This window comes from Chionomys nivalis, chromosome 2 (assembly GCF_950005125.1).
Source record: "Chionomys nivalis chromosome 2, mChiNiv1.1, whole genome shotgun sequence".
Lineage (NCBI taxonomy): Eukaryota > Metazoa > Chordata > Mammalia > Rodentia > Cricetidae > Chionomys > Chionomys nivalis.
In genome coordinates this window covers 50,160,664-50,187,459 of record NC_080087.1, presented here as the reverse complement: position 1 = coordinate 50,187,459, position 26,796 = coordinate 50,160,664, and the positions used below count along the sequence as shown (strand labels likewise).

General features: G+C 42.8%; 1 protein-coding gene across 1 annotated transcript; it reads left to right on the top strand.

Annotated features, from left to right (window-relative positions):
* Positions 1 to 17,399: 17,399 nt before the first annotated feature.
* Calhm6 (calcium homeostasis modulator family member 6) lies at positions 17,400 to 19,651 on the top strand. Its single transcript, XM_057762737.1, has 2 exons — positions 17,400 to 18,008; positions 18,629 to 19,651. The coding sequence occupies exons 1-2, from the start codon at positions 17,487 to 17,489 to the stop codon at positions 19,055 to 19,057; spliced, it is 951 nt and encodes a 316-aa protein (XP_057618720.1). The 5' UTR covers positions 17,400 to 17,486; the 3' UTR covers positions 19,058 to 19,651.
* Positions 19,652 to 26,796: the final 7,145 nt, after the last annotated feature.

Below are 26,796 nucleotides of genomic sequence, written 5' to 3'. Positions count from 1 at the left end.
TTCCATAGAAGATTATAGACCCAAGTAGGTTCATGTTATCAATAATGGCAGTAGGGGTGAACGGGAGTGATTTAGGTCCAGAAAGCAAAAGAATATAATAGATCCAGGAAGTAGCTTTCCAAAACCAAATGCAAACATTGGTGTTGGGGTCCGTGTGGGTCCAACACAGATAATTATTTCCCCTAACTGGACTGGTATGGAGTCGCGAGGAATAATCAGACACAGCTTACATGGTCATGATGGAAGGGCATCTCAGGGTCTTTTCTCCTGACGATATCCTGAAGATCTCTCCACATTTATTATCCAAACAGTTTATATTCCATCATATCAATTGAGTGGGAAAATACATTAGACTGTCCGCTAGGTAACCAGGTGAATGGCCTTTAGTCACGTCCGCATTCTACCTGTATGCTAGCTGTCACATAGGCCTGAATTAGCATCTCTATAAGATATACTCCAAATTACAAAGGAAGAAATACCGAACATCCTGACCACCAGCTTCAGCCAACACCTCCCCTCAGGTGATCTACATTTATAAAAAAAGAGAAAGGAGCAGCACATCCCGACTATTGTTAGGCAGAGACAACTTGTCTGCAAAGCTAAGTGACCACCTCAGATTGGGCCTATGGCTTTTGTGCCATAGAGAAATATGGGCCTACACATTGGCAATCATACTTGACTGGAATCAAAGAGATAAGATGCTTATTAACTTCAGAAAGGATTAAAGTTGAGAAACCATAAGCTCAAGTCGACATTTGTTGATTTAATATTATGCAAATAACATATTGGACCAAGAAAATTGCTTAATTTCCCAGGAATGCAGTATGTAGCCAGGAAGATCTTCAAGAAACTAGAAGACACAGACTTAAGAAAGGCTTGTACATTCAAGAATCAGTTCAGAAATGCACAGGCCAGTCTGTGCTTAACACCCAGCTTCCATTTTCTCCTGTTAGGATGGAGTGGTTGCTGTGAAAGTCATGGATCTACTCACGGTACACTTTTTGAAACCAGATTAATCTATTATTATCAGTTTACAGGTATGTCAACCCATAGGAACCACATGAAGATGTGACATATTGTCAGGGTGACCAACTCTAGCTGAAGACCCTGGGCTATGAGCACCACACTGTGACCAGTTTGGATATTGTTGTCTAGGGAAGGAAATGAATGAAACAGAAACCAGAAACTGGAACAAACCACATGATCACTTCTTTTCTTCTGCCAGTGAGAGAGGACTACATGTCCTTGTTCTCTTGCAGTAACCTGGACGACAGGCTGTGCTGAAGGATTCCATGGCTACAGGGAGACGATCTAGAACTCTTCCTGCCAAGGCAATCATATCCCAGTTAATTGTTGTTGGAGACTGTGGACCTCCAGACCCTGGATTTCTTGTGACTCCCTGCCTGCCAGAGTAAACAACCTGTTTTCCTATACTTGCAGCTGCTCTGAGCAAACAACTTGTCTTGCAGCTGCTCTGAGCACCAGACCCTCAAGAGTCCCTGATGTCTGAGGAGTGGTTTCTGGGGGCTTGCAGCTGAGAGTTAGGGTGTGGCCATTAGTCAAGGGAAGGCACAATGTAAGCTGCCCTAGAGCACAATAAAGGAGGCATTCGGGCATTCTTGACATTACCTTTGTCTCTGTGTGTGTTTGTTTCGATCTCCAGCCCCTTGCTTGACTCACAAACTGTACCTGTACCATGGCACATGGCACACAGAGCAGGCATTGTGCTACAAACCGTCAAGATGGCTGTGTTAAGAGGTGCCTTAGTACGGGGTACTTGGATCACATCTGTGAGGCTGTTTTCTGTGAAGATTTGCGAGTAGGTAAGTGAATGAATTGGGAAGATCTGTCCTAAGCATTGGCAGCTCCAATAGGCTGGGAGCCTGGGAAAAAAAAAACAAAAAGTCCCAGAAGAGGGAAACTAGCCAGTTTGTCCCCCCAATGCTCCTGGGGCAATGTACTATTGCTGCTGTTGTAGTCTGTGTAGGGTCAAAGGTCCAGCACTTCTGGATTTCAAAGTTTTCTAAAACTCACCAGTCCCTGAGCCTGAAAACCAACCAATTGCTGAGCCTGAAAATCCACCAATTCCTGTGCTTTAAATCCTACCAATCCCTGAGCTTGGCTTGTAGTCTTACCAGTCCCTACCCTGGAAATTTTCCCCTTGAAAATGTTTCCCCTAATAAACTCTATATAAGTTTGTCTCTGAGCAGAGGCCGCCACCCTCTTGTGTCTGTCCCAATAAATCTTGTGTGAGATTTGCTTTGTAGTGTGATTCTGTGATAGTCCTTGCTCCTGACTGTCAGAATACCTTTTCTGCTGGAGTCCTACTCCAGAGGGACTCTGTCTTGCAGGAAGGATGTGTGAAGTCCACGAAGAATAGAGTCTGACCATTGGTTATCTTTTAAACTGGTGGGCCTGACTAGCTCAGGCTGTCTTTATTTATTCAGGTTCTAATGCATTCAGGCATGAGCAGGTTCAAACTCTTTCTCTTTAATCATTTTTCAAGAATCATTAGCATTTATTCATTTTAGTTTCTCTTCTTTTTTACTCACTTCCTTGACATCATTAACCTTTATCCCATATCATTATAATGCAAGCCAAATGTTTGTATGCAACTAGGTACATCTTATTCATACTGTGGCCTAGCTGCCAGCAAACATGTGGTTACAAAGTAAGAAATTTAAGCCCTGTAATTAGTTCTTAACAATATGAAATCAGCTGATGCCTAGTATATCATTTTTAAGGTGTATGCCAGTTTCTAAATAAACGTTTATGTGGACTACAGTTATATCCTATTCTTTAAAGTTCTCAAAATAGTAATGATTAATATCTAACTCTTTTTTATTGCTTTTTATTGAGCTCTACATTTTTTTCGGCTCCCCTCCCTCCCCCTTTCAGCTCTCCCCCAAGGTCCCCATGCTCCCATTTCACTAAGGAGATCTTGTCTTTTTCTACTTCCCATGTAGATTAGATCTATGTAAGTCTCTATGAGTGTCCTCATTGTTGTCTAAGTTCTTTGGGCTTGTGATTTGTAGGTTGGTTTCCTTTGCTTTATGTTTAAAAACCACTTATGAGTGAGTACATGTTATAATTGTCTTTCTGTGTCTGGGTTACCTCTCTCAAAATAATGTTTTCTAGCTCCATCCATTTTCCTGAAAAATTCAAGATGTTGTTATTTGTTTCTGCTGTGTAGTACTCCATTGTGTAAATGTCCCACATTTTCCTTATCCATTCTTCAGTCGAGAGACATTTAAGTTGTTTCCAGGTTCTGGCTATGGACATAGTTGGACAATGCAGCTATGGACATAGTTGAGCACATGTCCTTGTGGCATGATTGAGCATCCTTTGGATATATACCCAAAAGTGGTATTACTGGGTCTTGTGGAAGGTTGTTTCCTAATTTTCTGAGAAATCACCACACTGACGTCAAAAAAGGCTGTATCAGCTTGCATTCCCACCAGCAATACAGAAGTGTTCCCTTTTCCCCACAACCTCTCCAGCATAAGTAGTCATCAGTGTTTTTGATCTTGGCCATTGTTACAGGTGTTTTGATTTGCCTATCTCTGATGACTAAGGATGTTGAACAGTTCCTTAAGTGTCTTTCAGCCATTTTAAATTTCTCTATTGAGAGTTCTCTGTTTAGGTTTGTACCCCATTTTTTTTTTTTTTTTTTTTTTTGGTTTTTCGAGACAGGGTTTCTCTGTGGTTTTGGAGCCTGTCCTGGAACTAGCTCTTGTAGACCAGGCTGGTCTCGAACTCACAGAGATCCGCCTGCCTCTGCCTCCTGAGTGCTGGGATTAAAGGCGTGCGCCACCACCGCCCGGCTCTGTACCCCATTTTTTATTGGATTATTTGTTCTTTTGATGACCAGTTCCTTGAGTTCTTCATATATTTTGGAGATCAGACCTCTATCTGATGTGGGGTTAGTGAAAATTTTTTCCCATGCTGTAGGCTGTCATTTTGTCTTGTTGACCATGTCCTTTGCTTTACAGAGGCTTTTCAGTTTCAGGACGTCCCATTTATTAATTGTTTCTCTCAGTGTCTATGCTACTGGGGGTTATATTTAGGAAGTGGTCTCCAGTGCCAATGTGTTCAAGAGTACTTCCCACTTTCTCTTCTATGTGGTTCAGTGTGGCTGGCTTTATGTTGAGGTCTTTGGACATGAGTTTTGTGCATGGTGATAGATATGGATCTATTTTCATTTTTCTATGTGTTGATATCCCATTATGCCAGCACCATATGTTAAAATTGCTTTCTTTTTTCCATTTGATATTTTTTGCTTCTTTGTCAAAGATCAGGTGTTCAAAAGTGTGTGGATTAATATCCAGGTCTTCTATTTGGTTCCATTGGTCTTCCTCTTGTCTGCTCTTATGCCAATACCAGGGTCTTTTCACAACTGTAGCTCTGTACTAGAGTGTGAAGTCAGGGATTGTGATGCCTCCAGAAGTTCTTTTATTGCCCAGGATTGTTTTGGCTATTCTGGTTTTTTTGCTTCTCTGTATGAAGTTGAGTACCATTCTTTCAAGATCTGTGAAGAATTTTGCTGGGATTTTGATGGGCACTGCAGTGAATCTGTAGATTACTTTTGCCATTTTTACTATTTTGATTCTGCCTAACCAAGAGCATGGGAGATCTTTCCACTTTCTGGTGTCTTCTTCAATTTCTTTTTTCAAAGATTTAAAGTTCTTATCATACAAGTCTTCTACTTGTTTGGTTAGAGTTACTCTAGATATTTTACGCTATTTGTGGCTATTGTGAATGGTGTTGTTTCTCTGGTTTCTTCCCCAGCCTTTTTTTTTAAAAAAAAAAAAAAACAGCCAAGAAAAGCATTTTATTTTAAACTGCCAACTTTCAAGGTATTCAGCTTTGTATGTGTTTGACCATGTGCAAGATGAGCAGGGTACTATGCATGTGTGTGAGCCTATAGGAGGAGGCTAGAAGTCAAGGACAGGTGTCTTTCTCAGTGGTTCTCTGCTTCCTCTTTCTCTTTCTCTTTCTTTTCTTTTCTTTTTTTATTCTTTTTTAATTAAAATTTCCACCTGCTCCCCGTTTCCCATTTCCCTCCCCTCCTCCCAAATATTGCCCCCTCCCCCCACTCCCCTCCCCCTATCCCCACTCCTCTTCTCCTTCCCCCAAACCATTCCCCCTCCCTCTGGATACTAAAGAGCAGTCCAAATTCTCTGCCCTGCGGGAAGACAAAGGTCTTCTATCTACGTCCAGGAAGGTGAGCATGCAAACAGGCTAAGCTCCCACAAAGCCAGTTCATGTATTAGTATTGAAACCTAGTGCCATTGTCCTTGGCTTCTCATCAGCCTTCATTGTCCGCCATGCTCAGAGAGTCCAGTTTCAACCCATGCTTATTCAGTCCCAGACTGTAGCCGCCTCGACGGGTTACTCTGTCTAGGGTTTGTAACCCGCCTGGCTGGCCAGTTATTCCAGGGTCACGGAGAGGCACCACCTGAAAGGCATAGGCTGATAAGGGGAAGGAGGCTAAGCGTATTTGTCAAAGCCTCCCTTTATTAGAGTCATGGTTACAGCTTATATAGCCCCTGGATGGGGAGCTTGGGGGGCTGGGGCACGGGGTCTTGCCACGTGGTCCACGCCCGTCACGTAGTCCGAGATGTTACAATGGGTCAGGTCACGATTCCTTGGTCAGGAAGTCACAAGGTGACACACCTAGTTGTCTAGATAGTTTGGAATGTGAGGCAGGTTCTGCTAACAGATAGCTCTCTATTAACAGTTAATTTGGGTGTGGGATAGGCTTGGTCAATAAGACTATTCTCAATACAATTGGGAAGTGGAGCTCTCTGCAAAAACTCCTCAAGGCGGTGCTTCCTGTAAATTTTGGGGGAACACGGCTCCTGACATATCCCCCTTCCTTTTATAAAAGCAGGCATCTATCAAGTGGAGGGCACCAGGTCAGAGTCTAACCCTGGTGTCAGATCTAAATGAGAAGGGACTGGGACAAGGAGGGACCCTTCTCTCGAGTGGTGGAGCAATTTACCTCTCCTGGAGAACAGAGGGGTGCCTTATAAGTAGCATTAGTTCCTTGGAGCTCCTCAAATAAAAGGTATCTAGCAAGACCTAAAGTAAGCAGGTCTTTGACCACAGGGTAACCCTGTCTTAGGCCATGTGGAGGGCGATCCTCGTGCCTGGCACCACGCCATGTTGAGCCGGTTTCTACAACCTCTGTATGGTGTGCTGTTCAGGCGAGGGTCCACACTAACTCCCGTCATTGGGCCCCTGTATCTTTCATTAATGAAAAGACTGTGAGGAGCTCCTCAAATAAAAGATATAATGATATAATTTTGGCACCAATAGCTCCATCTTCCAGACAAGAAGAAAGGGCATTTTCCAAACCCAGTATTCACTTTTTAGTCTGGCCTAAGGTATATCCTCCTTCCTAAATGCCTACTCCACAATAAGATTATGAGTGCTGCCTGCCAAACATTAGGGCAGTGTAAAGGGGATCAAAATCTAAAATTTTTAACATATGCATTAAACCTAAACACTTTACAGCATGTGTCAAACTTTTCCCAACATCTACAAGCAGTTACAAATACCATTAAGTCAATTCCAGTAAGAATACAATGACATACATTGACAGACATTTTTGTTATCAAATATCACCAGTTCCAGTCTCTGAGCAACAGTCAAAACCCCAATCTTCCCCCTTCTTAAGTAAAGAGGGGTTAGTATTTTAATTAAAATGAGTTTTTGTGTCCCAAAGTTTAAAACAGTCAAATGTCTGCATCTTGGCTCCAAAGCAAACAGAATGTAGACTGCAGAAGCAGTTTAACATTTGTGCTTCAGGGCAGGTGGGCTTCCTGGGTGAGGTGAGCTGGAGTCAGCTATCTGAAGCACATCCTGGCAATTAGCTCAGGTCTCCCTGGACCCTCTAAAGGCAGCATGATGTCCTGCAGCAGAGTGGCGTAGCAGGTTCTGTTATCTGGCACTCCTCTCCTTGGGGGCAGGGAAGACCGGATCAAAGATTCCTCTCCAATCGCCTCTGGAAGTCCTCTGTGGGGTGTTTGCAGCCATGAAGTCATCAGGTCCAGCTTTTATATATTTTTTTTCTGTGAAAAAAGCATAAACATCTCCTCGACCCCAAATATATATAGGTCGGGTTTTTTCATAATGCATTGCAAGGGCTTTTTTACCTTGCCTTACTAAAGGTCAGCTTGATGTCATCTTGCTAGATCCATTTGTATCAGGATCTGTGTGCAACTTTTATAAGTTGCTGTGTGCAACTGTAATAAGTTGCTTTGTGCAACTGTTAAGTTGCTTTCAAGGAGCCTTGGTACGCTCCATAATTTCTTTTCATTAATTATTAGCCATATATGCAGTTCTTCCATTGGAAGAGCCATTTGTAAAATTTAGCATAAAATCCTTTAAGGGATTTTTAGCTATAACATTAGCAAAATACAGGTGTGTGAATTGTATCAATGATCATCTGGGAAAAGATTATTGTTTTGGCCTTTGAATTGAGCAAAGGCAATTGTCCAGGAATCAATCTTAAAATTATCAATGAATCTATTGTTTAGTATAAGAAACATTGATCATAGTCAATATTCTGTTAAACCATCTCCCAGATTTTATCCTGCCCTTTTGTATCAGACAGGCTACTGTTCTAAATTAAGAGTTTTATATCTTAACTGGCAAAATTGAGAAAGTTTAGCCACAAATAGCATTTTTTATAAAACTGTTGTAGAATAAATTTTATATTTAATATACACACTTGCCATAGCTGTATTATAATTAATATACTGTACCTGTTGATTTATATTTTACCTGTTTGAGTACCTGCTTGGCAGCTTTCTAAGCTCTCTATTGGAAACTGTTTTTTGTAAGAATTTTACCTATCGGCTCAAGGTCTTCCCATAAGAATAATATAACTAGAGCTTTAACCATTGAATATCTAATAAAAAGCTTATAAGCTATTCTCTTAAGTTGCAAGTCTGTCCCGCAGATAGGAAAATGAAAAAAGGAAGCATTTTAACTAATGATGTTGGCCTCATTAGACACCACCATGTAGAAGAATAAAAATAGATCCATATCCATTTCCATGTACAAAACTTAAGTTCAAATGAGCCAAAGGCCTCAGCATATAAAAATTTTGTTGAACCTCATAGAGAAAAAATTTTTGAAGTATATTTTGCCACATCTCAAACACAGCCTCAGTGGCACAAACATTGAGAAACCATAAATTCTATCTCCTGAACTGAGAAACTTTTGTATAACAAGACTATAGAATGGGAAAAGATCCTTAGTTATCATAAACCCATTTTAAAAATATATGAAGAACTCAGAAAATTAGTTATTAAAAAATTTAATCCAATAAAAATATTTGTTACAAACCTAAACTGAAAACTCTCAACAGACGAACCTAAAAATGACTGAGAGACAGTTTAAAAAAATGTTTAAACATAACATCCTTTAGCCATCAGAGAAATGCAAATTAAAACTCTGAGATTTTATTTTATCCTTGTAAAAATGACCAAGATTAAAAATTATTGCTAACAATTTATGCTTAAGAAAATGTGGGTAAAGAAAAAACTTCTTTGCTGGAAGTGCATACTTGCGTTGGAAGTGTAAACTGACAGTCACTTTTGGATCATACACGGTATTGAAAAACCTGGATAAATCCAGACTTCTCTAGCAGGAAGAGAAGAATCAAAAATCTAGGGCTAGCCTGTTCAGCGACCCTGCCCTAAGAACCAGCTGAAGACAAAGCCAGACTGCAATCCTGATAAACAATCCCGAGTTTTCCCCCTGTGATTATCATCACACTGCTCTAGGAACCTGGGAGTGGTCCCGAGAGGCAGGGAGCTGTCCCCCTGCAACCATCACTGGATTTTTGGAATTTTTATGACCCTCCTGGACCACAGGGCTGTGGTCTCTTTTCTAAAATTTTCCTCTGCAGGTTACCAGAGGCCAAACTCTTCCCCCACGTGGGACATGAGCCTCGGCCCAAGTGCATCGGGCCCCCGTACCATCTCATTAACCAAAGCCTCGTACAGTTGTAGCAAGGACAGGACGGTCTCCTGCAAGTCATTGGGGGGGGGGGCGTGCCCTCCCGAGACCTGAGTGAGAGTCTCCCCAGCATTGGGAGTCCCTCATTATGGCCATTTTTTAAAATTAGGCAAATATCTACCTTAAAACTCTAGCAATACCCCTGTTGAGCCTAAATACAAAAGTTTTTTGACCATAAAAACATGTGCTCAGCTATGTATACAGCAGAACTACTTTATCATAGCCAGAATCTGAAAATAACCCAAGTGTATCTCTTTTACACCTAGGATAAATGAGACATCATCCTTTTAAATATCCATGAATACCATAAAATATCTTGGAGTAACTCCAAGCAAGCAGGATAGAAGTTTTAGGTCCTGTTACCTCTGCTTGTGAAGGCAAAAATGTTTTTTTATTTTTAACCATTATCACTTGTTAGAGTATAACTCTGGCCCTCGATAAATTTAGTGAGAGGCCTGAGTCTCAGCAGTTTACCCTCAAGCAACACCTGGCAGCAGGAAAGGACCACAAGCTGAGACAATACAACTCCCACCCAAGAGTGGGCGTACAAATGAAAAAACTTGTATGATAAGAACTTTAACTCTTTTAAGAAAAAATTTAAGACATTAGAAAATAAAGATCTCCTATTTTCTTGGGAAAGTAGAAGAAAACATAGCAAAAATGACAATTTCACTGAAAGCAGTCTACAGATTCAGTGTAAATGTCCATTAAAAATTATAGCAACATTCCTCACAGAACTCACATACAGATTTAATGCAAATGCACATTAAAATTATAGCAAAACTTTTCACAGAACTCGAAAGAACAATCCTCAACTTTATAAGAAAGAAATAAAAACTCAAGATATCCTAAACAATTTTAAAAATCCTCTGAATGTATCACACTCTTTGATTTTAAAACTTTTCTACAGAACCACAGCACTGAAATTAATCTACCTTAGATATAAATTTATATGCCTACAAACTAAAGATTTTTGACCAAGAAGCAAAATTTTAGAATGGAAAAGAAGTACATTTATCTCCTTTTATTGTCCTGAAGCTGTAACTTTTTGAGTCCAGACCTCCTTACAGCCAACCTGTCTGGCTGCCTCAGCTCCACATGGTAGGAGGCTAAGACACAGGCTCTCTAGCCCTAGGGGGTCTTCTGTGGAATCAGGGTGGAGTTCAGCAGCTTTTGCTTGTCTAGCTCCGTTTGTCTAAAATCATGCCTTTTTCCATAGTGAATTGTAAGTCCCAAATCTGAGAGGAGAGCTCTGAGAGTTCATGCTGCAATGCAAGAACTTGTTTGAGACCTTCTATTTGGGCCTTAAGGGCGGCTTTGTATTGAACAATTTCTGAATCAAAGGCATGCTATCGGGAGCAGTCAGAGCATAAGGCAGTGGCTGCGGAGTCCTTTTTGGCTGACTAAGGAAGACGCGGAGAATAGGGTGTATTTCTGGGCCTGTTAAAACTAACCAGGGGCATATTTCATCTATAAAACAAAAAAATACAACTAAATCTCTTTTTTTTACTCTTACTCCTCTTACCCTGAGTGATTGCTGAAATTCCTTTATGAATTTCTCTTTCCTTGAGAGCGACTGTCCTATGTCTTATTGAACGACAGCGAACCTGCGCCTACCTCATCCTGCAGATCTGTCCGAGTTCTACAACTGCAGAATCTTCTATTTTTTCTTGTTGTCCCTGGACTGCGCGTCGTCGTCCGGAAAGTTAACCGTGCTCCGAGTCCCTGGTTCGGGCGCCACTGTAGCCGCCTCGACGGGTTACTCTGTCTAGGGTTTGTAACCCGCCTGGCTGGCCAGTTATTCCAGGGTCACGGAGAGGCACCACCTGAAAGGCATAGGCTGATAAGGGGAAGGAGGCTAAGCGTATTTGTCAAAGCCTCCCTTTATTAGAGTCATGGTTACAGCTTATATAGCCCCTGGATGGGGAGCTTGGGGGGCTGGGGCACGGGGTCTTGCCACGTGGTCCACGCCCGTCACGTAGTCCGAGATGTTACAATGGGTCAGGTCACGATTCCTTGGTCAGGAAGTCACAAGGTGACACACCTAGTTGTCTAGATAGTTTGGAATGTGAGGCAGGTTCTGCTAACAGATAGCTCTCTATTAACAGTTAATTTGGGTGTGGGATAGGCTTGGTCAATAAGACTATTCTCAATACAATTGGGAAGTGGAGCTCTCTGCAAAAACTCCTCAAGGCGGTGCTTCCTGTAAATTTTGGGGGAACACGGCTCCTGACACCAGACCAGCTGGCCTTGGTGGGCTCCCAATGAATCAGTTCCACTGTCACAGTGGGTGGGTGCATCCCTTGTGGTCCTGATTTCCTTGCTCATGTTCTCCCTCTTTTATCATCTGTGTACTATCATCTGGGCTACTGATTTTTTTTTTTTTTTGAGTTAATCTTGTATCCTCCTACATTGCTGAAAATACCTAACTCTTTAACTGTTGGGCAATTTTTCCTGGCAATTTACACATGTTTTTTTCTTTTAAGGGAACTAGAAGTTTTAGATTCCTTTATTGATATTTTGACATTGGAAAAATATCTGAGTTTTCATGTCCTGGCACCAGAGAAATTTCTAACCTTTCATGTCCTATATCATTTCCTTATCTATTCCTATAAGTTTCTAATTTCATCTTTTAATAAACTGTTTTCCAAGTACTTAAGTTTTTGGAGTATATACATCTCCTTTTAGAATTGAATAAGCAATAATTATTAACCCTAGTGAGCTCCTCTTGCTTACTCAGGATGTCTCCAAAGGCAGCCAGGGGTGACCAGAAATACCAGTTTCTGTAACAGATCAGAGAAATTTCATTTTTCTATAAAAGCTTTTGTTCCCTATAAACTCAGGCACAATCATGATTAACAAAGCAAAACTAAGAGTCACCACAAGAATAAGCACAGTAAAAAAAAAATAGAGAGGCCTAAAGCCCATGAGCTCCCTGGGATCAGCTCAAGGGTCTGCAGTATTGTTTCCACAGGTCCTTGCCAAATGGATGGGACTCTCCAAAGGGCCTTACCATCTACAGAGCTCCATTTGCAGAACATTTAAGTGCCTTTCCGAGGGATAACACCATGGCTTCCTCCACTTTCCCATTAGAGATTGACCACTTACATAGGGGAAAACTTCTCTCCTCAGAGCTATAACACTTCCATTGGGGAGGCCTTTCCCCTCAGAGCTGCAACTCTTGTATTGGGGAAAACTTTCGCTTCATTGCATACCACTACCTGAGGACACCAGATTTTACCTTCTTCAGTTTGGACACAGGCTTGCACAACAGCCTTGGAGGTGGGTACTCTTAGGCCTTTGGCTCCAGACTGAGCTGCATTTTTTGATCTCTCTTTCAGACTTCTCCAACTGAGTAACACCTGGTTTCCCTGCCTTACCACTCTACAGCGGGCCATTGTGGCATCAATCAGCCTCTGAGCCTGAAAGCCAATCTAATAAGCTTATATTCATACTATTATTGAATTGGTTAATGAAGTAATTAATTTAGTTGGAGGAGGGGCTGACAATTAATTGCAGCAAAAATATATTTGAAACCAAGTCTTCAACTAAATAACAACCCCTACTATTGGTTAGTCTGTGGATGTCCTTAGGGTTTCTACTGTGTGATAAAGCACCATGAGCAAAAGCAGCTCAGGAAGGGAAATTCTCCCTACAGTTCTCAGGTTATACCCTTTCACCGACAGAAGTCAGACCAGGAACTTAAGGCAGGAGCCTGGAAGCAGGAACTGAATCAGAGCCCATGGGGGGTGCTGCTCACTCCTTTGCTCCCATGGTTTGCTCAGCAGTATGGATTTGTATACAAGCAATCTGATGGAGGCACTTGCTCAGTTATGGTTTCTCTTCCCAGTTAACCCTTGCTTGGGTCAAACTGAAGAAAACAAAGAAAACCAGGATATTGGGGAAACCTTGATTAATTTAGAGCATGGTGAAGCAACAGAAATGCTAAATTTCAAGGTCGTGTGGAAGTCAGGGACCACAAAGTTGAAGTTTTAGAAATGAGAAATAGATGCATGAAGCTACAAAGATTGAGTGTTGTTGTTGTTACACTGTATAGCCTAACCTTTCCGACACAGAAGAACTCCTTTTAAGGATCTGACACTTGAGGTATGAGAAAGAAGCAATAGAGAGAAAATTCCAGGCAGAGGAAGGTTTATTCCCAAAGTTTTCAAGGCCAAAAGGGGTACACTGTGTTGCTTTTGATGCCTTAGAAGAAGAAAGAGTGAACCCCAGAGGGTCGGATGATAGAGAGTTGCTGGACAAACCATACACAACTAAAGACAGAAAGATGGAAAACATTCAGAGTAGGCAATGGAGAAAGAAAATGAATAAATGCTTGTCAAGAAGCCCTGGGAAGGTGGATACATTCGAGAGAGGCAAGAAATGGGAATGACTGTCCAGCGCCATTGAACTCTTTTATGTGATGAAAATGCTTTATGTCAATGGTGGTGATGGAAGGTTCAATTTTGGGAACATAGTAAAATGAGGGCATATACACGTTAAGTAGATGAATTATATCTCCATCTCAATAATCTTCAGATATATATGTTCTATATTTTCAGACATATTAAATGAACCCAACCTCATTAATATGGATAAAAACATTCTCTTTAACATCGCAAATATATCAAAAATCATCTTTGGGCTCTCTCTTGAGGTTAGTGGACTACAGTGAGAAGCAGCTTCCTGCAAGACAGATGCAAACGGCTTTCAGATTCATAGTCTGTGGTTTCCTTTTAGTTTCTGTTGCTTTCTTTACTCAGAAATGGTGGTGATTTAAAACTCATTCCTGATATTACTCATGAGAGTTGAGAAACAAAATACACAAAGAAATTCAGACACACTACCATTGCTTTTGTGGTGTGTGGACACAAGAATACAAGAATCTTCTGGTTTGTTAATGAGAAGACTGTTCAGATCATATATTTTCCACAATCCCTTTAAACAATGCTATTTTATGTGAGTCTACTTTCACTCTTAGTTTAATTTCTGAGCAGTAGTCTCTAGAATACTGCTGGGTCTAGAGGACTGGATTACACCCAAAAGACCCAGAATTAAAACCACTCACAGAGCCAGAGGTGTTCTGGGAGAAAGTTCTGGCAGAACCAAAACCCCCCAAAGCTGTAGAACTTTGTGAGTCTAGCATGATCACGATCATGCCTGGGAGATCGTGATGTGTGAATATAGAGGAAGCAAATCTGGTGAGCAGAAGTGGGGGTAGAAGTGGGGGCAGGTTGGGAATGTTATTCAGAGACTGAACCAACACTGTGTTGTTATAAATCAGGCTGTTTCTGAGCAGAAGTTCAAGTGAGTGTTCTGGTCTATGAAGCCCTGAACCTGCTGTTCCACCTGCACCTCTGTTCTCAAAATGTGCCACCTTGGTTCTCACCTTTAACATCCAGTCCATTGCTCTGGTCTTCTTTACAGTCAAGCTCCCTTGCATTCAAGGACCATTGAGCGTATATTAATGGTTATCTCCTCATAGGACTTTCAGAACACTTCCGGTCATTCCTTTTTTTTCTCCCTCCATATAATCGTTAGAACCACATTTCGATTTTGTGTTGTATCTAACAGTATCAACCACTTCCTATAGGAACCCAGCATAGCCTGCATGCTTATTAATCATTTTAATGAATGACTGACAAACGAATTAATGAGTTAATAAGTTAATTTAGTTGGCAAAGGAAGCAGGTGGATTTATGTGGGAAAGAAAAACGGAAATTGGATCCCTGAAAGACAAATGTCAGAGAACAGCAAGTTGCTTGTCACTTCCATTAAAGCTGAATAAACAAAAGAACGAGAACAGATGATAGAGCGTAGAGTTGAGGTAGGAGAGGGGATATTCTGGGTGACTTTGAGCTTTGGTGGAGGATAAACCATTATAGAGCGGTAGGAAATCTCAGGTTTGGCCATTAATAGATAGTAACCAGGAAAAAGCTGACCCTTCTCCGCATGAGAAATACGGTTGGGTGGGGGAATCTTCTCTGATTTCAGAAGGTGTGTTGGGTTTGCCTTGGTTAGTACTTGGATGGTGGAAATGAAAGAATAAGCTTCAGTCAGAGACTGGAAAGCTGTGGTTGTTAGGTTTCAATTAAGGAAACCTTGAATAAAGAACAAAGAATGTGAACCCAGCCAGGTTTTTTTCTTGATGGAGTATGGAAAATGTGGATGAGAACAAAACATGATGAAGATCCATCCAGCAATGAGAAGAAAGTTAGCCAACATTCATGGGAAAAGAGATGTTTTAGAAGACAGAGGACTAGAGAGACAAGAATCACCATTGACTTGATTACCCTCAAACATTCAGAGTCGCTAGCCCTAGTGAGGCTTCTTCTTATACCACCCTTGAGTTTCAGTGCTATGTTAGAGTCACTGGTGGTAGTAGGTATGTATAGTTAGGAAGGCAAGTAAACTAAGGAAAGAATGTTTCTTGACCCATTTCAAAAATTCCCTTTAGTATAATCTATTAATACTTATCAAATGAAGCAAAGCCAACCTAGTATGGGCACCAAGAGCAGCCAGTTTTTTGTGAGGTTTTTGTGAGTTTTCTGCTCAGACTCTCTGTGGATGCCTTCCTTGTGGTCAGCTAAGGAGTGCATAAATTATTTAGGGTAATGCATGGTTATCAAGAGCCTGCACACATCCCTTGGTCTATAACTGAGCACACACATGGAGCTTTAAATAATATGCAATGGCAGTAATTGCTGGATGTTCTTAGAGTTGTAGTGTAAGATGTAACCTGTCAGACTCATGGCTCTTTTAGCCGCATGCCCAAATGCAGTTTTTTCATATGCTGGTCAGCTTATCACAGTAATCATGAACCAGCCACTTCTCCCCCTCTTTGATGATGCTGAGTTTTAGAGAGCAGTAGCACAGAGACCGAGCACCCAAGTTCAATGTGCTGTTCTTTCTAGTATCCTTCAGTTCATTTTGGAGCTGTGAAATAGAAGGGTCAGTGCCACAGTCTTGATTATAGTTATTCAGAAGAACTGTCACGTGAAGAGTGAAGACGGGACATAGTAGATGTAGGGGGTTTCACCTAACTCCTGGTTAATCTTTAACTAGAGTTCTGTTTTGGTTTTCATTGTTGCTGTTGTTTCTTTTTGTGAAGCCCTGGCTGCTCTGGAACTCCAGGTATAGTCTAGTTTGGCTTTGAACTTACCGGAGATCCACCTGCCTCTATAGACGAGGCTGGCTTTGAACTCACAGAGATCTACCTGCCTCTGCCTCCCCAGTGCTGTGATTAGCACCACCAACTCCAGTCTCTCAGTGTTTTTTTGAGTAGCCATACACCCTTCCCTGTGCTGATGGTCTGTGGTCATGAAGCAATCATTTGACATCCCTGGAGGTACAGATACTGTTGTGGCATACCCGTGAAAGATATCCCTTATACCAAAAAGTTAATTAACAGTATATTCAGCCTTTGGGGATATTGGAAAGAGAAAGTGTGTGTGTGTGGGGGGGGTCAGCAAATACTAACCTAGCACCCCCATATTGGAGGGGGATCATTATATAGAAGAATTAGAACTTGACTTCATTTGCAGTTTTTCTATCGTTCAGCTTTTGAAGGAAAATGAATAAGTGTACTCTGCTTCCTGTAAATGGTATGGTTTTTGTAATTGGGTGTTAGCTCAGGAATTAGGATTGCAACAATAGGAGGGAATTCAACAGCTTTCTTATTTTGATCAGCTGGCTACATTGTAAGAGGTCATGTTGGTTTGGAGCAAACAGAGTTGATCTGGTAGAGTTCCAGAACTGATGGAACAGTGTGACCAGGGCCTTCTGCTCTGTCCTTTGCACCTTGGATCCTGGAAGGCTGGCTAGAGGCCGAGAGATAAATGAATAAAGGACAGGCACAGAGGCAGACATGGGATGCAGCTGAGATCAGGTGGGGGTTTCCCCAAACCTTAGCTTGTATATTAGGGTGAGGGGTTAGACGGGAAAGTCACCTCTGTAGGCCAGCATTCACAGCCTGTAAACTTCCAGGAGAAAGCTGCAGTTGCTAGTCTTGCACTCTTGGATCAACTGTTTATAAACTCGCATACTCAGACTCCGAAGGAAAGCCTTGCCAGTACTCTAGACCCTGACCCGTATGGGTAATGGCTTTGCCAATTTACCATAGATCGATTGGGGTAGGAGTCCTCAACAGGCTGCCCGTGTCAACATACAGTCATTCACATCTCTCACTCAGGGCTTCCTCTGCTTCCTTCAGTCTTTGGATGTGGAGTGGGGTCCCGGGAAGTCAAGGATCTGGGGGCGTATTCATGGACCCATGTCAGAGCTACTTTGGTTGAAAAGTGAAACCCGGAAAAGACTGAGAAGCCCTCTTCCCTTTCTAAAGTTGCTTCAAAGCAGAGTGTGAAGTTCCAGACCCGGTTCACTCAACCCTCCCGACTCACAGAGCAGAACTGAAGCTTCTGGACCCAGCGGGGTGCCCAGGGTGAACAGAATCCATGGAGAAGTTCAAGGCAGTGCTGGAACTGCTGCAGAGCAAGCACCGCAGCGCCCTGGGCTATGGCTTGGTGACCCTGTTGACAGTGGGTGGGGAGAAGATCTTCTCCCAGGTGGTGTTCCAGTGTCCGTGCAACGCTACCTGGAACCTGCCCTATGGCCTGGTGTTCCTGTTGGTGCCAGCGCTCGCACTCTTTCTAATGGGCTATGCGCTGAACACGAGCACCTGGCGTCTGCTCACCGGCCTCTGCTCCTGGAGCACGAGTTCCAGCTCCGGGTCGCACAGTGCACTGACATGCTTGCAGATCAACCTGGCCGCCACGCTCGCGCCCCTCACCTGGGTGGCGGTGGCGCTGCTAGGGGGCTCCTTCTACGAGTGTGCTGTCAGCGGTAGCGCGCGCATGACGAAGTATCTGTGCGGAAACCTCAACAGCAGCTGCGCTATCAAACTACCGCAGGTTCCCTGCAACGAACAGGAGGCAGAGATGCAGGACATCCTGAATCAGCTCAAGGCTCAGTCTCAGGTCAGACTCTGGGCGCGGTGGGGACCTGTAAAGAGGAGAGAAAGAAGCTAGTAGATTTTTCTGTAAACCAGCAACAGTGAATATTTAAATAGCAGGGAGGAGGCTTTCATCCAGGAGCCGGCGCTGTAGGAGTCAGAATAACGCACCTGGACTGGTACCTTCTGTATAGTTCTTTAGTGTTCTCTCCCACTGTGCAGCAAATACTCAGGCTAGGTGAAGTTGCACAATGCAGGAGAAACTGGAAGCATTTTTTACAATAGAACCCGTCTTGCCAGGCCCAAACCCACCACCCTCGCTACCCACGAACGTAGGAAGGCCTGGGGCTCTTTAGAATGGATGCTCCTTTCTCTGGATCCGCAGAAACCCCGTGTTTTCAGTTCAAAGGGAGTGACGTGTCATCTCCTCTTGGGCACTTGACCTGACTTGGACTCTAGTTGACTTTTCAAGACAGTAATTGTATTGACGTACTGGGGGGGGAGGGGTCGTGCGGATTGTTACTAACACTCTTTATTCTAAAGAGCTTAAGACACGACTTGGGAGCTAGTGACTAGTGACCCAGGCTTTTTAATTTTTCTAATGTCAAAGGTGACTAAGTTGCCATCCTGTTGTGTTTTCTGTAGGTGATAGGCTGGATTCTAATAGCGGCCATCATCATTGTACTTCTTGTTGTGACGTCTATCGTTCGATGCTGCTCTCCAGTTAGTTATCTGCACCTAAAATTCTGGGAAATATATTCTCAGAAGGAGGAGCAGATTCTTCTAAGTCAAGCTACAGAGCACGCGACCCAGTTGGCAAACGAGAATGTTAAGTGTTTCTTTGAATGCAGGAATCCGAAGGATTGCTACACCCCAAGCATTAAAGCCTGGAAGGAAATCTCGGCGCTGTACACTTTTAATCCCAAGAACCAGTTCTACAGCCTGCTGCACAAGTACGTTAATAGAAAGGAAATGGAGATGACTGATCGTCTCTGCTCTATGGAAGGAGATACAGCGGTCCCTGTCCTTAGCTTTGTAGATGCCTCTGACATGGCCAGCACTGATGGGATGTGATCTTACAAATGAGCAGGAAAAAATTATTTTGAATTGTTGCTTCATATAAAAAAATACACATTAGTATGTTTTATGACTGCTTGCTTTCTTCAAAATTGTGAGACTTTTAGATCTGAAATTATAACATAATGTTTAGCCTTTTTTTCTTTTACTATTTGTTTAAAAAATAAACTGAAGGAAAATAATTTACCCAAAATGACAATCTAGGTTAAAGTGTTATATCTTTATTCTAGGTTTGTGTCAAATAAGAACCATCAGTGAAGGAACAATTGATCACATCTTTCTGTTACATTTTCTGACATTAATCTCAAGGTTGGGATTTTGTTGTTGTTTGCAAAGACAAAGTAGTATTCTAACACGCGTGACATTACAGCTTGCCTTGTGCTATAGTGGAGAGCACACTTTCTAGTCAGGCTTACTTCAAATACTATGAAATTTATGACTCGGATATGGTTTTTGTATGAAAATTAATCATGAAAAGGAAAACTGTAGGCAGTGATATTTTTTGCTTTTAAGGTCAAAGACTGGGTGTGGTGGCACACACCTTTAACCCTATAATCAGGAGGCAGAAGTAATCAGGTTTCTGGATTTGAGGCCATCCCAAATTCCAGATCTCAAACAAAACAAAATAAAACAAACAAAAGAGATTTGCCAGTCTGTGCTGTGTTTTTAATGTCAAAGGAAACTTTCAAAAACTATCCACAATGATGAATTTAAATTGCACATACCAAAAAGAAGCTGAGGGCTGAAGCGATCACTCAGTGCCTAAGAGCTTCTGAAGCTCTTGTAGGGGACCCAGCTTCAGTTCCCAGCACCTATATATTGGCTCACAACCATCTGTAACTTCAGTTCTAGGGCTCTGATGCCACCTTCTGACCTCTTTAGACCTTGTACCACTGTGGTGTACATACATGCACGCAGGCAAAAGATCAATACATATAAAACAAAAATAAAACGTTTTACAAAGAGAGACAGGATAGTATTATGATTCCCCCCCTCCCCGCGCACATCTAGCCATCATACATTTTCAAAAGAGTAGGGAAGCAAGATAAAAGCTATGTCATCCAAATAATTTTTAAAAATACAACCGTGGTCTGGTTTAGAGCAGGGTAGTTAGGGGTTTGGGAGAACCTGTGAGAAGCTGGAGTGAAAAGTAGCAGGTGAGCAGAGATGTGCAGTCAGGTGGCAGTGTGTGGAAGGCTGAGGTGGGAGGGACTTAGCACTGCCGAGGTCATGAAGACACCTGGGAAATCAAGGAGGGGACAAATTGTGCAGGATCTTAGAACTCAGATTTGGTTTACAGCATATTAGCGTATATTTATATATGTCTGTGTGTGTGTGTCCGCACGCGCACAGGAGTGCATTTGTGTATGTGTACATTGTGTGTGCGTGCGTGTTTGTGTGTGTGCATGTGTTTGTGTGTGCGCACGTGTGCATGCATGCATGCATTTGTGTGTATGCATACGTGTTTTTGTATGTGTATGTGTTTGTGTGTGTGTGTGTGCATATGTGTGTTCACACGTGTACCAAAGTAAAGGTGGTGGAGCCAAATCCAGTTGTCTCCCAAGTAGAAACTGAGAGGATTGAACTTGGTGGCATTATTAGTGATCGAAACAGGGAAAGGGCATATTGTCCATAGGCAGGCTGGATTGTTGATGGGCAGGAAGGGAACACTGTAAAAGCAGCTACAGGCAGAATCCTGCTCCTCAACACTGGAAGATCTTTCAGGAACACTGGCCTTTTATTAGCTTGTTGTTTCTGCCTGTCCCCAAAATTTATGGCTACCTCCTGTATTTTTTAAACATGTGGGATCTCTAAAGTATAAACCAATTAAGCGTTCATTAGATTTAGCCCTCTTTCCTCCCCTGGCAAGTTCTGTGTCAGCATCTGCTTGCCCTTTTATTCATTAAACAGAACTTGTCATCAGGGATGTATATCCTGTTGTGGAGGGCTACTAGACAGGACAAACTACGCAATCAGCTTTTCCCTTCCCTAGGAGATGTGTTTTTGAAATCATGCTATTTCTAGTTTGGCTTTTCCTCCTGTGTTTCAGCTTTCAGATTTGCTTTGTGTGTTCATCCAATTACAGTTTCTCCATTGTTTCGACTTGTGTTCCACCTTTTCTTCTAGAATTTAGAAAGTTTTGGAAAATATATTTAAGATAAAAAACATTACAATGGAAGAAAACTATGAGATAAAATACCTCATTCCTTTGTAATATGTGCTTCTCAGAGGGAGCCTTATACCTGTATCACACTATCACCTTTTAAATACTGATCTGTGTTTCGTTGAAAGCGTCACCCCAGCCACTGGCACCTCTATACCCAAAGAGTCTGGAATGTTTGGGTTAAGGCTTCACCTCTGTTGTAATAGGAGCGGTGGGGCTGCGTCCCCGGCACCCAGCCGCCCGCATGGCTAGCTTATGCCCCGAAATAATTACACGGAAACTGTATTCTTTTAATCACTGCCTGGCCCATTAGTTCCAGCCTCTTATTGACTAGCTCTTACATATTGATCTAACCCATTTTTAATATTCTGTGTAGTACCATGAGCTGGCTTACCAGGAAAGATCTTAACCTGCGTCTGTGTGGAGTGGGAGAATCATGGCGACTCCTTTACTCGGCTTTTTTCTCCCAGCATTCTGTCTGTTTTCTCCACCCACCTAAGGGCTGGCCTATAAATGGGCCAAGGCAGTTTCTTTATTAAATGAAAGTAATTCCTCCATCACACCTCAGCCCCCGACATCCATATATCCAAAAAGTCTGGAATGTTTGGGAGGAAAGTTCGATCCCCGGCCCCCTCCTTTTGGAGTTGCTTAGTCCAGACTCCACCTCCTAGAAAGCCTGCCAAACGGTGACCCCTCCTCAGAGATGCTCAAGACCACTTCCACAGGGTATTTAAACTGCCCTCAAGAGAACACAGTCTTCCTTCCCTGTCTCCATCTCTGGGGATCTGGAAGACCTCCTTGGAGCGATGACATCCATTAAATCTGGGCTTTTTCTAATTTGGTTTGATTTGGTCTGATTTGAATTATTGCATTGGTAGAGTGGTTTATTGGGATGCAAAAACTTTTCAATCTGCAACTCTTTCTACACAATATAATCTCACCACATCAGGATACTACAATTCTCCTCAATAAAAAGTTGCTGCGTAATTCTTTGGGTTAGCAGTATAAGCTTTCTTATTTTACAGACACATTTGCAAACACACATATGCTCATAAAATGCATAAACACTAAATTATCAAATGTGGTTACTTCTGGAAGCTAAAATTGATGTAGGAAATTGAAAAAAAATTCTTAACTGTGTGGTGGTGACACACACCTTGAATCCCAGCAGTGAGTAGACAGAGACAGGCGGATTTCTGAGTTTGAGGCCAGCCTGATCTACTGAGTGCGTTTTAGGAGAGTCAAGGCTACACAGAGAAACACTGTCTTGAAAAAGCAAAACAAAATGAAAAAAGTAGAGAGGGGGGAGAAAAAAAGGGAAAAGTCCTTATGCACTTTTGATCTTTGAATCTGCGGTTAACTGTGCGATTAGAAAAGATTCAGAGTTCTGCATGGTTACTGAGGCATGTAGCCAACAAAGCAGTTTTACATCTGTAACCTAGGTCCATGTTTGGCAAGTTTGTGGGCTACTCACAAAACTTGTTATTCACATTCAGGATGGAGGACTTGAGAGTTAGATAGGATGAGTGTATAAGGTTGTATGGGCAGGGGACTGACCTTAGGGTGGGTTAGTGTGGCTCTTGGGCTGTTTTCATTACCAACTCTCAAGTTCCCTTCTTAGCGATGTGCTTCTGTGAACAGAGACTCAGATGTTCTCAGTAAGGCCCAATACTTTACATTTCATTCTGAAACACAGCAGCTAAGGTAGCTCAGACAGCTTTGAATAAACATCATGTGACCAAAACACAATAGGACTATGTCATGGTGAGAACATGGCCATTGTCATTGGGCAAGACAGACTACAGCATGGACCCAAGAGACACATTTCCTGGTTTGCTGTGTGTTTACTGGTTTAACAGATGAACTTTCATTTTCACCCTAACTGTAATCTCAGGCGAAATACAGGAGAGAGATTATGTGGTTAAAACCTGCTGAAAGACATATATTACTGCCAGAGACCACTCTCCACTGTGATGAGTACTAGGCAAGATAACACAGTTTAGACACCGTAGGTTAAGCATAGTCTCCAGCCAAAGCCACGGCTGAAAATATCAATGGTCTATGAACTGCAAGTCCCTAGGGAACACCTGATGGTACAACCCATCCCCAAATGCCTCTGGCTTAACACCGGCTGGGAAAACCTGTTTCACAATATCCTACATCTTATCTACCAGGTGTCTTGTGGTAAATAATTCTCTACAAGACAAAAGGCAGAGTAATCCTCTTCGGGACAGCCTCTGCCACAACCCGCTGCTGTTTATTTTGTCAGCTGCCAACTGTGGCAGTCTCCCTAAGAGGTCACTGTTTCTGTTGCCTTGACTTTGATGGAGATCCAAACTTTTGATACCAGCAAATCCAGGCTGAGCTCTGGCAGGTAAGGAAGAGACTGCTGCTCAGTTTCCAAAACAGGAAGCTGAATTTGTGGTTCCTGGGCAAAAGAGGGACTTGCAGGGTTTGGCTGTCACTGGCAAAGAATCTGAGAACTTTCATACAGCTTTTTATGGAAATAGATTTCCAGACATTGGGCCGTAGAAGCGGTGTGTGTGTGTGTGTGTGTGTAAATTGATAGCATTTGAAGAGTGGAAGAAGTGAAACTACTGGTTGGCTAGCCAATGTTCAGAACTGGGCGGCTTTCACGGGGCTGAGGATCTCAGTACTTAAGCAAAACGGTTGGTGAGCAACTGGGATAGGTTTCCATTTTGGTTTCCAAACTGGATAGGTTCCAGTTTGGGTTTTGTTGCTGGACAAACCCTGGCCAGCAACAACTTAGAGGAGGAACGGAATTGTTTGGTGCACACTTCTACATCACAATCCATGATAAAGGGATGCCAGGGCAGAGGCTGGAGGCAGAGACCATGGGGGAATGATTGCTGCTTGCTGGCTTGCTTCCTCTTACTCGCTCAACCTGTTTTATTGTGCATCCCAGGCCTACTTGCCGAGGGATGGCCCCGACCACAGTGGGCGGGGCCCACTTATTATCTTAGTTAAAGGAATCAGGGCAATTCCTAAATTGAGGCTCCCTACCTAGGTGATTCTACGTTGTGGCAAGTTACCATTGAAACTGACCATCATAAGCAGCTTGAGATTAATAGGACTTTTTCTTCTTCTTCCTTCTAGACAGGGCTTCTCTGTGTAGCCCTGGCTCCCTTGGAACTCCCAATCTGGCCTCAAACTCAAAGATCTGCCTGCCTCTGCCTCCCTAGTGCTGGTATTAAAGGTTTGCAACCATCATGCCTGGCCTCATATGCCGGGAATAAAGACCTGTATTCGTATCCCGCTGGCTGGGATACTCATAACACTTTCTATGTGCTCGAATTAGAAACTAGACACCTTTATTTTTACCCGAATGGAGAGTTTGTATCTGCATATGCTCAGGGCTGATGCGTCTCCGGATTTAGTAAACGGAACCAGAGCACTTTGTCTTGTCACTGAAGAATATTAACCCGCAAACACCCCCCCCCCAACACACACACACACTTCCACTTGTCTCAGATATGATCTCTGGTTTAATCTGGCATCTGACTATTCTTCCACATCTTTTATCAGCAGAATGTGAGGCTGTGAGGCTTGGCCATACTTTTCTGCTGCATTATTTCTGTGCTCTCTGCTTACTTTGATGCCATGTCCAGAATTCAGTATTTACCTACTATGATGTTTAATATTGTACCAATATGGGATTTAGAATCACCATGGAAACAAAGATCAGGACACATGAAAGAGTTTCTAGAACGGAATCAACTGCAGTAGGAACCTCAGCTGTGGGTGTGGCCTTTGCATGAGCCGAGGATCCAGACTGAATAAAAGGAAACTGAACATCAGCATTTACAGTCTCTGTTCTTGACTGTGAATACAAGATAATCAGCTGCCTCAAGTTCCTGAAGCCTAACTTCCACGCTGGACTGACAGTCAAGCCAAGCTTTTGCCGTCCTTACCTTAACTTGCTTCTTCACGCATTGTGCCAGAGTAATAACTAATGTGCCTATATATCTAAGCCTCCTGCAGAATGGTGGAAGCTGGCGAGAAATGAAATTTCTGGGTCATTGATGAGGATGTTATCAACTCTGGTGGAGCAAAGAGTAGAGAGATGTCGTTTGCATTGGACCTCCCCCCCACCCCCCCAGTTCCTGGGGGATAAGTACCATGCTGGAGGCTAAGAACAGCAGGTTGTGTTGCTGGAGAGAACACTGACCTGAAAGTACTATTGTTTTACAGGTAATACCCTGTCTAGCATCCTTGGTTGATAGGACAATGTCTCTCCAGATGAGATGCAGGCTCCACAAATGCAATTCTTATAGACCGCCTTGGTGAGTTACTCTGTCTAGGGTCTGTAACCCACCTGGCTGGTCAGTTATTCCAGGGTCACGGAGAGGTACCACCTGAAAGACATGGGCTGATAAGAGGAAGGAGGCTAGGCAGATTTGTCGAAGCCTCCATTTATTAGAGTCATGGTTACAGCTTATGTAGCCCCTGGATGAGGAGCTTGGGGGGCTGGGGCACAGGATCTTGCCACGTGGTCCACGCCGGTCACGTAGGCCAAGAGGTTACGATCGGTCAGGTCACAATTCCTTGGTCAAGAAGTCACAAGTTGACACACCTAGTTCTCTAGATAGTTAGAGTGTGAGGTGGGTTCCGCTAACAGATAGCTCTCTATTAACAGACAATTTGGGTGTGGGATAGGCTTTGCCAATAAAACAATTCTCAATACAATTGGGAAGTGGAGCCCTCTGCAAACTTCTCAAGGCAATGCTCCCTATAATAATTTTTTTTGGGGGGGGGACATGGCTCCTGACAAATTCTGAAACAATAGATGAATAAAAATTAGGGAGCAGGGATGCCTGACTTACTTGGTAACTTATGGACAGCATTGAAACACATTAAAAAAAGAACTGATTGCTGTAAGAATTAGTGGCCATCATGGTGTCCATCTGGCTAAAATCAGACTCCAGAAAGACCTCACGAAAATATTTTGAGCCCGTGACCCCCGAACAAGATAGAATTCAGTTCTTTGAATGTCTTTGTCTAGTTACCAACGTAATTCCAAAATAACTTCTCTTCTCCCATGACTGACTCTTCCCTTCCCTCCCGTCCTCTCCCTGTCCCTTCCCCTTCCTTCTCAAACAGCTGTTGTATACCAAGATGCCCCGAGCCCTACATTTATCAATACATTACTGATTGAACAAACCACAACACAGGTACAAAATGGAACATGTGGAAACAGTTTAAGTGTCCATCACTGGATGAATGTTAAAGGTGTGTATTTTAATATCTATGGATGTATCTATAAGAACTTTTACTTACCATGAAAGGGAGGAAGGGCATTCTGACACATGCTAACATGTGGTTGGACCTTGGGAACATTAGAAGAAGATGCAGTCTAATAGTGAGGGACTATTTACAGGGGTGTGGGGACTACTCCCCAAATCAGCCACACCTGGAAAGCCTTAACCAGCACAGAAGGGGGCTTCCCCACAGCTGGCATAGGTTGGGGCCACTTCTCTTTCCCGGCATGCATGTGTGTATTCTATGTATGTGTTCTAGCCCCCACCTCAGGCCAGAGCAGAGCTGCCAGATG